Source organism: Aythya ferina (genome assembly GCF_964211825.1).
Source record: "Aythya ferina genome assembly, chromosome: Z".
NCBI classification, from domain to species: Eukaryota; Metazoa; Chordata; class Aves; order Anseriformes; family Anatidae; genus Aythya; species Aythya ferina.
In genome coordinates, this window is record NC_140299.1 from 28,121,712 (window position 1) to 28,137,003 (window position 15,292).

Below are 15,292 nucleotides of genomic sequence, written 5' to 3' on the forward strand. Positions count from 1 at the left end.
TCTCCGATTCTTTGACTGTCCTCTAGTTACTAACCAACATCCTTCTGAGTAGTGAATGGTATAATCGTATTAGTCTATAAGCAGAAAAAAATGTCCCTTAAGTTCTCTAATCCTGTGAAGTATCTCTCAGTTATATTTCCAGAGACCCCACTGGTTGTATTGGCCTTGTTGAGCTCATTTCTCATTGATACATTGATCTTTTCCAACGAGTTTTGTGGGTTTTGTGTGTTTGTTTATTTGTTTTCTTACACACTTCTTTTCTACATTTCATGGTAAGAAGGTCATTCTTTATTGTCAGAGTTAGACATTGTGAAATGCAAGTATTTATTTGTACATAGTTTATCAGATTGTGTAGTTTAGTTATCCTTACCTGAACTAATTTTTGTGCAAACTTAGTGTATCAAAACTTAGTTTATCACTTTTTTTTCCACACATAATTAAAAACCAGAAATGACTGGACCCTTAAAATATTCCCATGTGTTGATTCTTCATTTGTGATTATTATCTAAGACATGTGAAGATCTCTGTAAGACTATTTTTTGTTTGTAACGCTTGCTGCAATGCTTTGGAATCACTCTAAGCAATTAATAGAAATGTTGTGCAGTACTATCTCAGATGTTGTATAGACATCTGCTGTTTGGGTATTTTTGCCTTTGTCAGATTATAGTCACTTTAAAAGTAGAACCTGAGTTTCTATAGTCTGGTGTTGATTAATTGCAATCTCTGATTTTTTTTCCTTAGTAAAATTTTGTATCAGAATTTCCATTATTTTGTCTGGAATGTAGCCTGATAAACCTACCAATGGTTATCTTGTTTACTGTTTTAAAAACGTAGTCCCCAAAAGACATTTCCTCCCCTGGAACTTCTCCAGTTTTCCAAAACATGCAACAACTAGGTACTAGCTGCCTCAATACCCTTTTGCTTAGTTCACTAAAGAGTTGAGGGGCACATTTTATGGTCCAGGTGATTTTGAAATGGCTAACACTAGTAGTTGGTACATTCATCATCCCTTGATATAATCACAACACATTTGTTTTTTCCCTTCAGAATAGTAAATGTGAATATTATTGAACCACATGGCATTTTGCATTGAGTTGAGTATGTTGGGGAATAGTATTCACAATTCCACCTTAGCAGTTAGGCAATGGACTGGCATTATTAGAATTCCTTTACAATTACTACATTGGTAGTTATCTGTATATACTTTTTACTGGATAATCTTCTGGCCATGGATTTACACTTTTGCATCCCTTATTCTTTTGCATCCCTTATCAGTTTTGCATTCCTAACTTGTAACTTACATTAATTATTTCTATTTTCTTCTTTCCTCCCTATTTGTTTTATATGATTATCATCTGGATATAGATGAAATCTGCATTTCTCTTCCAAGTTCTTGCTGCTCCCAGACTAACATGAACATGTAATCTTGCACACTTGACCTTAATGCAATTCCTTCTTTCATTCCTCCCAAACTGATCAGACGAATGAGTATGGTTCCAGTTATTTTAGAGAATAAAGTCTATTCTACAAGACACTAGAAAAGTTAAAACTTAGGAGTTAAGAGTATCTTAGGCAAATTTGTCTCCCTCATCAAAATGCTTATGTAACTACATTTGCTAAAGGAACAGTTGCTCCATAGGAGAGTGGTAATTAAACGCCTTAATGACCAGAAACCCAATTACAAAACTCTTTAACTGACAGCATAATTTTAAACCTCAATTTGCTCAATGACAATAATTAACTATAATAACACTTTGCATTTTTACAAAGCCTTTCGAGAGAGGAGCTCCCGTTCCTTACAAACAGGTTTGTGTTTTGTAGCGCCTGTGATTACATTCTTCAGATGACCTCTTTAAAGTAGAATAACACTACTCAGAGTGTCCCAGCTTTACCTGGAGTTCCAGATCTCACCCAATGATTCTTTCTGCATCCATTTCTCCACTGAGCTTGAATATGGAATTAACTAGTATTGGTGATATGCGTTCAGTTGTGGAATTGAGATTTAATGTGTATTAAAACTATTGTTCTGAATGAGTAGAAGTGTTATCTTTTACATATGTGTACATATATAAAAGAGTAAAGTGATGTGGCAAAGAATTAAATGAGTTGACCTAGGTCTTTTGCAACGATTCCATTAACATTCAGACAACTGGTTGTCAGTAAAATAACATTTGTCCTTATACTGTGCCAGGCAAAACTGTGTATGCTCCCATCTCTACAATCATAAAACTATCCCTGGAAATCAGCAATTTGTGTTTGCAATAAATCACCCTTACAAGTGATGAGGAGGACTTAAGGAGAGTATGAACTACATATGGACTAACTATAAAGTCACTTTATATTACTACAGACAAGGTCCTAGTATGTGTGTGTCTACCTGCTGAGACACAGGACTAATTAGCCTGAGCCTGGTGTTAGGCTAATTCAGCCATGCTGCTTTGGGGATCTGAGTTCCAGTCTTCCTTAACCTTCCTTAGTTTTAGCGATCTAAGTTGCATCTTTCCTTCCTAACATGGGAATAAGGGCTAATGATCACTGTCAACCCTCTTGAGTTCACAAAAGTGTCTCTTTTCCTTAAAGAAAGATAGGTCCGTGAGGTCCAAAATAATTGCAAATAATATATGACGTAACTTATGTATTGCCTTTATCATATAGTGACTTATAAAATTATTCCATATGGAAGGTAGATTAAGGCTAAAGGTGAATGAGGTATGTCCACTTTGCAAAACGTCATACTAGCACCAGAGATATGTCATGGAGGTGGCCTCCTATTAGAACATGTGGATTGTAAAACATGGAAATACATGTCTGATATAAGTTTTTACAGATTTAGAGCTAATGAAGAAATAATTAAAGTCTGTGATTTTCTTGGCTTTCTCTTACAAATAAATCACTTCTCTGGACACTTTTTCCATTGCTAAAGAAAACAAAACAAGAAAACCCTCAAAAGCTGCATGCCACTCTGTGAAAACAGTCCTAACGGCTACTGTTACAGAAAAGGAAAGCCAGAAATTGGACTGTAACATGTTGTATGAGTTGCTCTAGATATGTGCCAGGTATGCCAACTGTGGTTTATGTCACTGTCTTCCATGAGACTGGTAGGTCAAAAATGGCAGGCATTGGAATACTAAAAGGTGCTGCAGTTTTCCCTCTGGCTGAAATTCAGACATATACTTAACTCCTGCAAATGCTGTCCTGAACTTTGCACTCACCCTAACAGTGGAGCTTACATTACTGTTAGACACAGTAATGGCAGCATGGCTTGAATAAATTTCACCTATGGAGGAAATAAATACAGCTACAAAACCCATGGGGAAAAGTCCTGTGTTGCTAATGATGCGTGATGCCAATTCTTTATCTGAAATCTGATCAATAGTAACAGCCCTCAGTGTCTCTGCCATTTTATAAAGATGTCTTTCAGGAATCAGATAGCTAGCCAGCTGGCATCTATCCTGCACTCAGACAGGCTGCCATTGTCAGTTCTGCTGAAGTGAGACACCATGACACGAAGTTAACTTCTTTTAATCACTAGCAAATTGAACCTTAGGATTTCTGCTGCTCTTGAAAGTCACACATGCTTGTTCCATATTGTATTTGCACATATTTTAATGTGCATTTATATGTAGTTCTGTATATTCTAATATTTTTTATGTTGGTTCTACCCAGCGTCATTTATCCAAATGGATCCTGAAGAGCTGCAGACTTGTTACTTTGTGGTCTAGAATCTCAAAGAGTGACTTGACACTGCATAATTTATTTAGTTTTATTTAAACACACGATAAGATCAGTAACTTTAATAAAAAAAAAAAAAACGAGTAAATTGTTTAGGATCAAGGTGTAACAGGGTAGAGGCTGAGACAAGAAGGAACATTCCAGTATTGCAGCTTGTAGAATAATATTCTCTGTGTTCTACTTCGTTTGCTGAAGTCGTAAAATTAACAACTTGAAAATTCAGCTTCTTCAAACAGCTCACGGGAGACATGAGGTGCAGCCTGATTTTTTTTCATCTCTGAGGTAATAGAAACTAAAAGGGCATGACTGCCAGTGACCCCTGGAGCATAGGAGATTCTGTGCATTGCAGATCCAGGGGAATCCAGCCACCAGAGGAAAGTCAGTTAGTGATCTACAGGAGTTTGCCTTTTAAACCTGAGGCAAGAAAGCTTGGGATTCTTCTAAAAATCTCCTGATCTGTCATCTGTGAAAATTTATGATGTTCCATTTGCTTCTAAATAAGATTTAACTATGTACCCCCTGGCTGCACTTACATCTCATTCTTCTTTCTGTCATATAAGTATGTTGAAACTGTTTCTGCCTGGGTCTTTACTGTAGACTATTGCTCTTGGATCCTGATTTTTCTACTCTGATTTACTTTAGAACATTTCATCCAATGTGCTGGAGGAATCTGCTGTTTCAGATGATGTTTTGTCCCCAGATGAAGATGGTATATGCTCTGGGAGGTATTTTTCAGAAAGTGGTCTGGTGGGGCTACTGGAACAAGCAGCAGAACTCTTCAGCACGGTGAGTGAGGGCCAAAAGCATGTGGAGATGTAGAGAAGCTATGCAAGCTTGTTTTCCTGCACACAAGGAAGGACAGGCTTACTGTTCAACCTCCACAGATCTGCCCCACTGCAGATAACAAGATGCATCTTGTGGTTGACCCAGCCTTGTCTCAAACAGCTCCACTTAACACACTTTACAAGTAGCCTAGCTCAGCTATGTACCCACCTCTACAGTGGGAATTGCAGGCAGCATCAGCGGAAAGTGATTGACTTTCTGGCTGATATATTTCATGGGATGGTACATCTTAAAAAAGAAGGTCTTGCTTAAGATACAGATTTTATGAAAGATGTGAGAGTTGCTGCTATGCTTTCACACAGAGTACAACTACTGCCCTAAAAATCTACCCTTATTATGTAGAGTCATGGTGTTAATACTCAACTAGCTCATTGTATTGCTGCAGTGGTAAAGAGCATTATTTAGCATCTCTGAAGAAATCATGTGGGTACCTTTTTTGCAGATGCAGGTTTTGTTGCTCATTGGTCTCAATAAAGCCATACACACAAAATAGATCCATTCTCTTCTTCTCACCTAAAATTCTTAACTGTTCTGGTCCATAACCAGAAACCATGTCCTTCACACAGGAATTTTGCATTGAGGGTTCAACAGATCAGAGATCCAAATTTGATCCAGTTTTTGCTTTAGAGCTACTTTCAGAACTACTCTTTTAGTATTACTAGATTTTAGAAAGCTAAAACAAATTACATAACAGATTAAAGTCCCATAAGTACCCTTTTCAGCCTGTCCATTGGTATAGGTCCAATTCCTTTTCAGAGTGCCTGAGTGCCTGAGGACTCACTTCTTTTCTTCTATGTTTTTAATTTTTTTTTTTTTTTTTTTTTTTTTTCCCAAGGGGGGATTGTATGAAACTGTGAATGAGGTGTACAAAATTGTCATCCCTATACTGGAAGCACATCGAGACTTCAGAAAGCTTACCTTGACACACAGCAAGCTACAGAAGGCCTTTGACAGCATTATTAATAAGGTACTTGTAAGGCAAGGCAGCACTAGCAAGACAGGTTGCTGGGCTACACTGTTTATGACTGGTGATAATAAAATGAAAACTGGTATGAACTAGATCCATTTCCTTTTTGTAACAACAGCTTCCATATGCTTTGTCTTACCTGTGAAGTACACTCTACAGTGAAACAAGCTCTATTCTCCCTGTAAGAAAAGGAATAAATGAATATAATACTGTTTCAGAGTTACAGAAGGACATTTGAACAAACCTAGAATAAGAAATTGCGTGATTCAACCTGGCCATGTTGACTTAAGAAAAACAACCTTCTTGTCCATTAGCTAGTATTTTCAATGCTTAAACAGAAGAAAGACAAATGCCTGGCTAAATTCTCCACATGCATGCTGCCCCTTATTTCTCTACCTCCAGAAGCATTTTACTACTGAGTCTAGTCAGTCTCAAGTTCTTACCGACCTTTGCTCATTGCAAAATTTGAATTTTGTTAAGTTTGATGGACTTAAAGAAACATAGGAATATATTCTTTTGTTTTGTAAAAGTCACTTCATGATCAGCCTAAATTTTTAGTTGGGTTTCAGTCAAATGTCCCCTTCACCTCTATGCTTTCTTCCATGAATACGTGCTTCTAATTCATTGGCATTGAAAACACAGAAAACTAAATATGGCTCTGAAATACGGGAAGGTGTAGGGTTAGTAGGTTTTCTGTTGTTTTCAGTGCATCAAATATAAAAAAAAAAAATTAGAAGTATTCTATGTTGCCATTGAATAAGAAGTAATTGTAATTTTCCTCTTTGTATCATTTAGGGTCAAAAGCGAATGTTTGGAACTTATTTCCGTGTTGGTTTCTATGGATCCAAATTTGGGGACTTAGATGAACAGGAATTTGTTTATAAGGAGCCTGCGATTACCAAACTTCCCGAGATTTCTCACAGATTAGAGGTAAGGAAAAAAATGTTGTGATAATATAATCTCCTATGCTATGTCATACTTTCTAATGAATGTGCACAACTCTACTATTATTACTGATATATAGAAATCAATCACAATCTGATCTATACAATAGATTATTCCCTTTGTATATATCCTTTCTTTTATAGCCTTTTTACAGTGAAATGATGAAAGTGATCTATTCTCAGTACCTTAAGGCCATGTCTCTAACAGGAAGATTCATGATATGTTGAATGATTTGAGCTAAACAGGCCCAATATTTGCTTTGGTACCTTTTCAACTTTTTCTTCAAACTGCAATGTTCTCTTCTTCTCTTTTTAGCTGGATCTTTATATTTTTGTGAGCAGCTCACACTGAGCTTTGTCAGTAAGTTGCCTGAGCCTGGCCAGCTGTTGTTCATGAAGCAGTGTGTTTACTGTACAGAGCCCAGAAATAGTCATAGTTGCTCCTTTTCCCTAGAAACACATAGGTCATTAGCTTTGTATTAAGGACTAAACACACTCTGGAATAATTCCTTTTCTTTTCCAGGGATTTTATGGCCAGTGTTTTGGAGAGGATGCTGTGGAAGTGATTAAAGACTCTGCCCCTGTAGACAAAAGCAAGCTGGATCCTAATAAGGTAGGGAAAGTACTACTGAGTTGAGTACTTGATCACAGAAGAGAAAGGGAGAGAGAGGGATCTCCTTCCTTGAAGCTTTTATACTCAAACAGCAAAGCACAAAAAACAAACAAACAAACAAACAAACAAAAAAACCTACAGCTATACCTGTGTGACTAGGGAGGTCCTTAAAGCCAAGAGAGTGAACCATATTTTTGGGTGCATCAAGGAGATAGCCAGTCAAGTGAAGGGATTGTCCTGCTTTTCTCTGCATTTGGTGTGGCCTCACCTCAAGTAGTTTGGGCACCACAATACAAAAAGGACATAAAACTATTAGAGAGCATCCAAAGGAGTGCTATGAAGATGGTGAGGAGTTTAGATGTATGCAAGATGTATGAGGAGCAGCTGAGGCCCCTTGGTTTGCTCAGCCCCGAGCAGAGCAGGCTGAGGGGAGGCCTCATGGCGGCCTGCAGCTCCCTCACGAGGGGAGCGGAGGGGCAGGCGCTGAGCTCTGCTCTCTGGGGACAGCGACAGGACCCGAGGGAACGGCATGGAGCTGGGACAGGGGAGGGTCAGGCTGGGGGTTAGGGAAAGGGTCTGCACCCAGAGGGTGGTCGGGCACTGGGACAGGCTCCCCAGGGCAGTGGTCATGGCGCTGACTCTGATGGAGTTCAAGAAGCGTTTGGATAACGCTGTCAGACACATGGTGTGACTTTTGGGTAGTCCTTTGGGGACCCAGGAGTTGGACTCAATGGTCCTTGTGGGTCCCTTCCAACTTGGAATATTCTGTGATTCTATGAAATCTTATGTGAAAGGCTCAGTTTGGTAGCTAGTCACAGCAGATGGAAAGTTGAAGCTCTGATCTCCAGTCCCTGCTCTTGCTTTGATTCCCAGAGTTATGCTGTGCGCTCTCCAGAGATGAGTTTTGTCAGCACTGGAGAAAAGAAGGAGCTCTGAAGGATTTGCAGTTCTGTGCAGTTCCAGACCATCCTTAGCCAAGTGTGAACTATGGGATATTTCATATGTACTCTTTTCATTGTAAAGTACTGTAATGATTCTTTCCTCTTCTCTCAGGCATACATACAGATTACTTTTGTGGAGCCATATTTTGATGAGTATGAGATGAAGGACAGGGTAACTTACTTTGAGAAGAACTTCAACCTCTGTCGGTTCATGTACACTACGCCTTTCACCATGGATGGGCGCCCTAGAGGAGAGCTTAGCGAGCAATACAAGAGGAACACCATCTTGACAACAATGCATGCTTTCCCCTACATCAAAACCAGAATAAATATTATCCAAAAAGAAGAGGTAATTGGGTTTTGAGGACAGATCTACTTTCTCAGGGGCTAAAGGAGTCTCTGGGCAGAGGGGAGAGGGTAGAGAGAGAGGGAGATTTTCAAATTCTTTGCTTGACAGAAAAAAAGAAGGCTGAAGTTTTCAGACATTCTCATAAATTGGAATGGCATAGAATAGGTAGAGAAATGCAAGATGAGTACTTACGGTGAAGCAGAGAGGATGGAGGATATACATCCTTCTTTTGACTTCTGAGTTGCTGTGCAGGAGGATACATGGAGCTCTATTTATGGCTGTACTTCAGCTGATAAAGCACAGTTAAAGAATTAAATTGGACTCAGAGCTGCTGTAGAGACAAGGAAACTTTCTTAACAGTAGGAAGTGGAAAACTGTTTAAGACATGAAATCAGTAACTTAGGGCAATAATGAGTATATACAAATAGGGAGTCTGATCCAAATCCTACTCTTGCAAGGTAAGACGCCAAAGAGTTGTGGATCAAATGCAGCATTTATCAAGATGGCATTTAGAAAGAACAGTCTTCCTGGACTTCACAACTACTACTCTAACATGGATTGATTGTGGTTTTATTGCCAGATTTAGAACAGTTCATCTGTGTATATGGTTCAAATAATGAAGCGTCTCTTCCATTTCCACTAGTTTATTTTAACACCAATTGAAGTTGCTATTGAAGATATGAGGAAAAAAACACAGGAACTAACTGCAGCCACAAACCAAGAGCCACCAGATGCCAAAATGTTACAAATGGTTTTGCAGGGCTCAGTTGGAGCCACTGTAAATCAGGTAAGGGATCAAAATAAGCCAGATTAATATTTCCTTCATAATGCTCTGCACTGTTTCTGCAATCATCTCTTTCACTGGGACAAGTACATTTAGTCAGACACATTTAGTCACAATGTGCATTTACACTTTATCCCTTGATATGTAGTTCTTGTATTCTATCCAGTCATTATCGTTAGGACTTTCTGCTCTTAGACTTAGGGAGCATAAATAGTTTACCCTCCATTCATTTACAGTTTTGTGCACCTGCATATGCTTTCCAAGTCCTGGTTTAAAGCAGAAACACTGAAGTGCTTAGACATTTTGTTTCTGTGATATTGCCATCCCAGGTGATACAAGAAGTGCTAGATACATCTCATGAGAGGTTGGTTCTCAGGTCACGGAGCCTCTAACATGAATTAGATCAGCTGAGGTATGGGTGTCAGGTCTAAGAAATGCTCTAAATTGACATAACATGTCTCTGTTGACAGGAACATGTCTTCCATGCTCCTTCCTGTCCACGGTTCCTTCTTTTCAAACCAATACAGATGCAGAGGATTTCTCTGGCAGAGGGATAAAAAAAAAAAAAAAAAAATCTGATAGGAAAGAACGAAAGTTGGCCTTATTTGCTTTTTCACAGGATGTGGTTTCTTTGCTGAAAGCTTAAATACACTTGGTTTCTCCAGATTCTTCATCAGTCAAAGCCTCCAGTGTGAAGTAAGATGCAGTTTTGAGCCTTGGAGAGTGGCATCTTTCTGCCCTGGGCTTATCTAACTCCCTTGAGGTCTTTGTAATACCAAACATAAGGAACTGTGTTTCTATCATGTAACCAGATTTGGTAGTACAGCTACCCCAGATCTTCTCTACTGACTAGAATTTGTTCTTTCTCTTCTTTGTGGGCCTGGAGGAGAAATAAAAGGAGGGGAGGATAAAATATGATAGGCAAAAACTCTAACAAAAATAAAATAGGAAAAAAAAAAAAAGTCCTGTTCTCCTGACTGTTCATGTTTTTATTTTCTTTCATAATTCTGCACATGAAATAACAAACAAAATAACCAAACATGTGCTCTGTTTTCAGTCTAAGCAGATGTTTTTCTGATATTTTCCTTTGTTATTCCTATAAGGGACCGCTAGAGGTAGCACAAGTGTTCCTGGCTGAAATTCCAGCAGACCCCAAACTTTATCGACATCACAACAAGCTGAGGTTATGCTTCAAAGAATTTATAATGAGGTCAGTAAAACAAAACTGAAATATTGAATTGCATCAATAATGCCAGTAATGGCAATAATGCAACAGTAATATCACTGTGTAATTAATTATTCAAGCTAAAACCACAAATCCTAACAGCTCACGCTTCAGACACTTGGTACAGAACTTGTCTCTGCTTCATGGTCAGTGCTTTGGTGGGTTTTGCATCCCAAATGAGAGTAAATTTTAACACTTCAAAAGAATTATGTAGAAAATAAGAGATTACATTAGTTTTATCTTCTGATATTTTAGGGAAATTGAGCACTTAAAACTAATGCTTTGATTTTATTAAATGATTTTTATATATAGGAATATAAATGTATAAATATTTCTTATATATATTTATATAAGAAAATGTTTGACCCTCTCAAGACACATTGGTAGTGGTGGACACATACGTCCTTTGCTTGTAAATTTTAATAAGCATACTCATATAGCAAGATACTTATCCTTTTAGTCAAGACAAAGCACAATTACTGAAAGACAACTCTGAATAAAATCAGAATGAGCCTTGTGCGTATGATACTACTGTCAAATACTGTAGCTGCATGTGTTGACAGTAAGTTGGCCAGTTACTCAGTATTCTGCAGCCATTACATTTATTTAGTACTATTATTGTTTGGTGTTTTGTTATCATTTTTATTAGCTCTTTCATGCATTTCTAATGGTCTTAAAAATATTACCTCAGTTTGTGCACTTGGACAGAGATTTCTTACTAGCCCTTTCTCACTTTCAACTTGACCAGCTATCAGAGGAGTGCCTGGCCTGGAGGAGCCAGCAACTGATCCATTCAAATTACCTAACACAAAGTTACTGAGCGTAGCAGAACTAAGTGATACATTTCATGCCTTCTTTTCTTTCCTTTTGTCTAGGTGTGGTGAAGCAGTGGATAAGAACAAGCGCCTTATAACTGCTGACCAGCGGGAATATCAGCAAGAACTCAAAAAGAACTATGGGAAGCTGAAGGAGAACCTTAGGCCCATGATTGAGAGAAAGATCCCAGAACTGTACAATGCTGTAGTGAAAGTCCACAGCACAAGGTACAGATAGAGCAGGACTTCCTGTTGCGGCTATACAAAAATATGCCTTTTTTTTTTTTTCTTTTCGTCAGGAGAAAAGGCAGGTTTCCCAGCAGCAGAAAACAGACTATAATACACAGTATCAAATTCATACTTGATGAAAGAAGTCTGCTGACTCCCACTGGAGCAGAATGTAGTATTAACTGTGTTTCTCAAGCACGTCCATCAGGGGTTAGGGACTGATATCATTTTAATGCATGGTGACGTAACGCTTCCCCTTCAACCTGATCAAGTGTATCTTAACCATTTCTTAAACACTTGAAGCCAGATAAGAACATGTATATTTTGAATGTATGGCACCCTGTGTTGTTAGCCATCATGAAGTAAGAGTGATTTTTTCACTTCCAGATAACATAATCCAGTCTAGTCCCATGACTGCGACAGAAGAGTCTTTACTTCTGTACTTTACTTAAAAATATATGCTTCTTCACAAATCCACTGTGTCCAGTGTGGGGTGGGAGGGGAAGAAGCACTAAGCCTCTGGTCTGCACACATGTAATATGTTTCAGCTGGTGATTTGGAAGCTGCTTCTTTTCACGGGGCAGGTATTTCCTGGATTTTTTTTAATTTGCAAACTTTATTTCTGGATCCATTTCATTGCAGGGAATCTTTTCATAACCACAGTTTTAAGAAATATGATGCCCAGAGTTCACAAAGCACCTAAGGACTAACTGCTTCAGCCAAGGAAGAGCTTCATGCCAGAAGCAAGAAGTGATGGAGTATTCAACACCAGTGAAATCAGAAATCTCCTCTTACAAGATAGCATGTGCTCTTTCTGGACAGCATGCATTTAAATGAGATATCAGAGAACTGTGGGATGACTCCAAATCAACTATATCTCATGAGGGCTTGGGAAAAAACAGGGAGCTTTTTAGATGCTTTTACATTTATTGTGAAATAGTCATGTAATGCAAAAGGGGCAGACCATTGCAGTGATCAGTGGCATGAGATTGGTCACCACTGGCAGGCTGAGGTTTGGCTGAGGTGTTACATGAATCCAAACAAGATATCTAAGAAACACTGAGGAATGACATCTATTTATGTTCCTTTTCCAAGGCAGCATTTATCCATGTCCATTTGGCACTAAAACACATTCTTCAAGTTAATCACATGCTTAAATGTTTTCTTAATGAGAAGGGACATGGACCCCTGCTCAGTGTTCACTGAGCTGGAGCTGTAGGAAGGAAAAATACCTTCAGTTTCTATCACCAGTTTCCATCACAGTGTTTAACTGCAGAGAGATTTCTGCACAAATTCTCTTGCCAAAGCTCAGAAAGCAAGTAGCAATAAATAATTCTTACAGATTTTCTTTTATTTTTCTTTCTTTTGTATGAAAAGTATGTACATTATTTGTGAGATGTAGAGACAACTACCTGACATGTTGGATTTCTTGTATTTCTTCATAATCAGTGTCATGTTTAGAGGTTGGACTCGATGATCTTGAGGTCTCTTCCAACCTAGACAATTCTGTGATTCTGTGATGTTTAGCAAAGATAACAAGTAATAGCTTAAAAAGAAGGCGCTAAGCTATGACTGATTTTTATTATGTAATGCTCTTACATAGATAACCTTATACAAAATTAACTTCAAAAGCACACAGTGAGGATTTCCTACAAAGCACTTATGCAGGCTTTACTGCATTTTAAGATAAATCAGCATGTAATTTATAATGTCTAATGCTTAGTATTTTCTGAGCCCTGAGCAAGCATCTTACTAAATAGTCTTTACAACACTTCTCTGAAGTAAGGAAATATTATTACTATTTTGCAGATGGGGATGTTGATACACAGCAATATTAAGACTTTAGAACTCATTTAGTGAAGCCATGGTAGAACCACAATTTGCACTGTGACATTGTTTACTGTGTAATGCTTGTGTTTTGAAATAAGTTCCCTGATGTTAGTTCGTTCCCTGCATCTTTTCACAGTTTGGAAATGATAGTTCAATGCTGATTCAAGTAACCAATCCCATTTACCCAAGAACATAATTTAATGTTAAAATTAAATGAAAAAGTGAAATTAAGGAGTTTTTTTTTCTATGTGCATTGTTTTAGAAAAAGTACAGTGAACCTTCTCAAAATTCATGCCATGTGATTCTCAATACAAAGCCTATTTGCTGTGTCAGTATAAGGTAGGCTGAGGCTGCTGCTTTTAGTAGAAACATTTTGACTTTTCGTGTTCATCTGCAGCCTTCCCAGAAGTCCCTAGGAATTCCCTAGGAATTCCCAGCACTTCCACTGACATCTGAGTAAGCCAGATTTTGCATGTAATATGCAGAAGATTCACCAGAAATGGTCTAATAATATGGGATTTGGAAGCAAGTTAAATAAAATGCTGTACTTACAAGCACTTAGAGTGCAAGGAAATACTTCCCTTCTCATTCATAGTCTTGCTAAATGTAAAAATCAGAAATATTCTGTAATTTTGAAGTGAAAGTATCCAAAGTATGTAAAAACATATATATACTATAAAAAGCTCAAAGGAAAAGACACCTCCATGAAGTGGCTTTTCTATATTAAAGCTACTGTGAAACAGTTTTAAGTTAAAAAGATGACTAATTTCCCAAAGCTTTGAAGTCATGAAGTCTCTGCCTGTCAAAGCCTAGCCCCTTATCTTCTTTAACAGCCTATTTTGGAAGAAGGTGAGAATACTGTCACCTCTCCACCCCATAATCCAGCCTCATTGTTTACAAGATATTTATCCTTTACTGCTAAATATCAGAAATGTCAGGTAAACAAAATCAAATAAAATGAAAAAAAATCCTACAGGTGTACAATATAGTATATAAAAGTAATGAAGTGCTTTATATTGCATGGTCCTGTGCAATTCTTCTCCTTCCGTTGTAACAATTCTCTGGGTAATTTGAATACTGAAGGACTCAATGCTCAAGTTTTATGAGCTCAACACCCCTCAAACAATTGGCCAGTCTAGCCCTCAGTTTGTAACCCATGTCATCCCCTCCACAAACGACACATGGTTTTGTACATTTCTTTGAAGAGTTGAACTATATGAAATGTAAATTTTCTACCTTATGATATTCTTTTTTTTTCAATAAAGTGACTGTTTCATAGGAAGTTCAGAAGCACCATTTTGTTATATCTTATACCTTGGAAAAATATGCCTGAAAGCTTCAGTAGGAGCAACCTTTCCTTGTAGAATCATCCATTCAGCAGAAAGCAAAGATTTGGGATGGGAAAGTGTTGGTCTGTCCTTATGATAAATTGTGTCTGTGCAGTGGTAACAGGTAACAGCTTGCTTTACAACTTCATTTTTCATTCAATTGCCATGAAAAATGGCATGTTGGAAGCTCAATGACCATAAAGGCCTCCTTTCTTCCTGTGGTGTGTAGGTATAATGCAGAATCACACCTGATTCTTCAATTGCATGCTCTCTGGGCTATTCAAGGTCAGAGAAGGTTGTGTGTGTCCACACATAATAGGTTCAGGGGTAAACTACAGAGACTGTTGCAATCAAAGGCAAACAAAACTATCTCCATCCAGATCCAAAGGTTCCCACTGGTGACTGGGCTGAGAGTTTACCACACCTCATTTCACTCCTTGCATTTACCACCAAGGAGCAGCTTTAAGGAGTGTGGGGCTGACTTTAAGGCTGGAATCCTCTAGCTCAGTGCCAGCATCTGCTTGTTCACAGCCCCTCCTGTGCCCCATCTTGCTGCAACAGCAAGAACTCCTCAAGGTGTTACAATCTCTCAAAGCAGAGATTGTTGCAGAAATGAACCACCTAATAACAGTGTTTTACTGTGTTACAGTGCCACTTCCTTCTGGAAGACAGGACCACATACAAAGTGTTCAC

At 38.3% G+C, this 15,292-nt stretch overlaps 1 protein-coding gene across 3 annotated transcripts in view; it reads left to right on the forward strand.

Moving 5' to 3' along the window:
- DOCK8 (dedicator of cytokinesis 8) overlaps positions 1 to 14,553 on the forward strand; it is a 94,942-nt gene extending 80,389 nt beyond the window's left edge. For all 3 annotated transcript variants that reach the window (XM_084504714.1, XM_084504716.1, XM_084504715.1), the window contains 9 exons: positions 4,375 to 4,518; positions 5,411 to 5,542; positions 6,338 to 6,472; positions 7,010 to 7,099; positions 8,153 to 8,389; positions 9,033 to 9,176; positions 10,277 to 10,383; positions 11,274 to 11,441; positions 12,084 to 14,553. In XM_084504714.1, coding sequence (XP_084360840.1) covers positions 4,375 to 4,518; positions 5,411 to 5,542; positions 6,338 to 6,472; positions 7,010 to 7,099; positions 8,153 to 8,389; positions 9,033 to 9,176; positions 10,277 to 10,383; positions 11,274 to 11,441; positions 12,084 to 12,144 — 1,218 coding nt within the window. In that variant the 3' untranslated portion in view covers positions 12,145 to 14,553. The remainder of the gene's footprint in view (positions 1 to 4,374; positions 4,519 to 5,410; positions 5,543 to 6,337; positions 6,473 to 7,009; positions 7,100 to 8,152; positions 8,390 to 9,032; positions 9,177 to 10,276; positions 10,384 to 11,273; positions 11,442 to 12,083) is intronic.
- Positions 14,554 to 15,292: the final 739 nt, after the last annotated feature.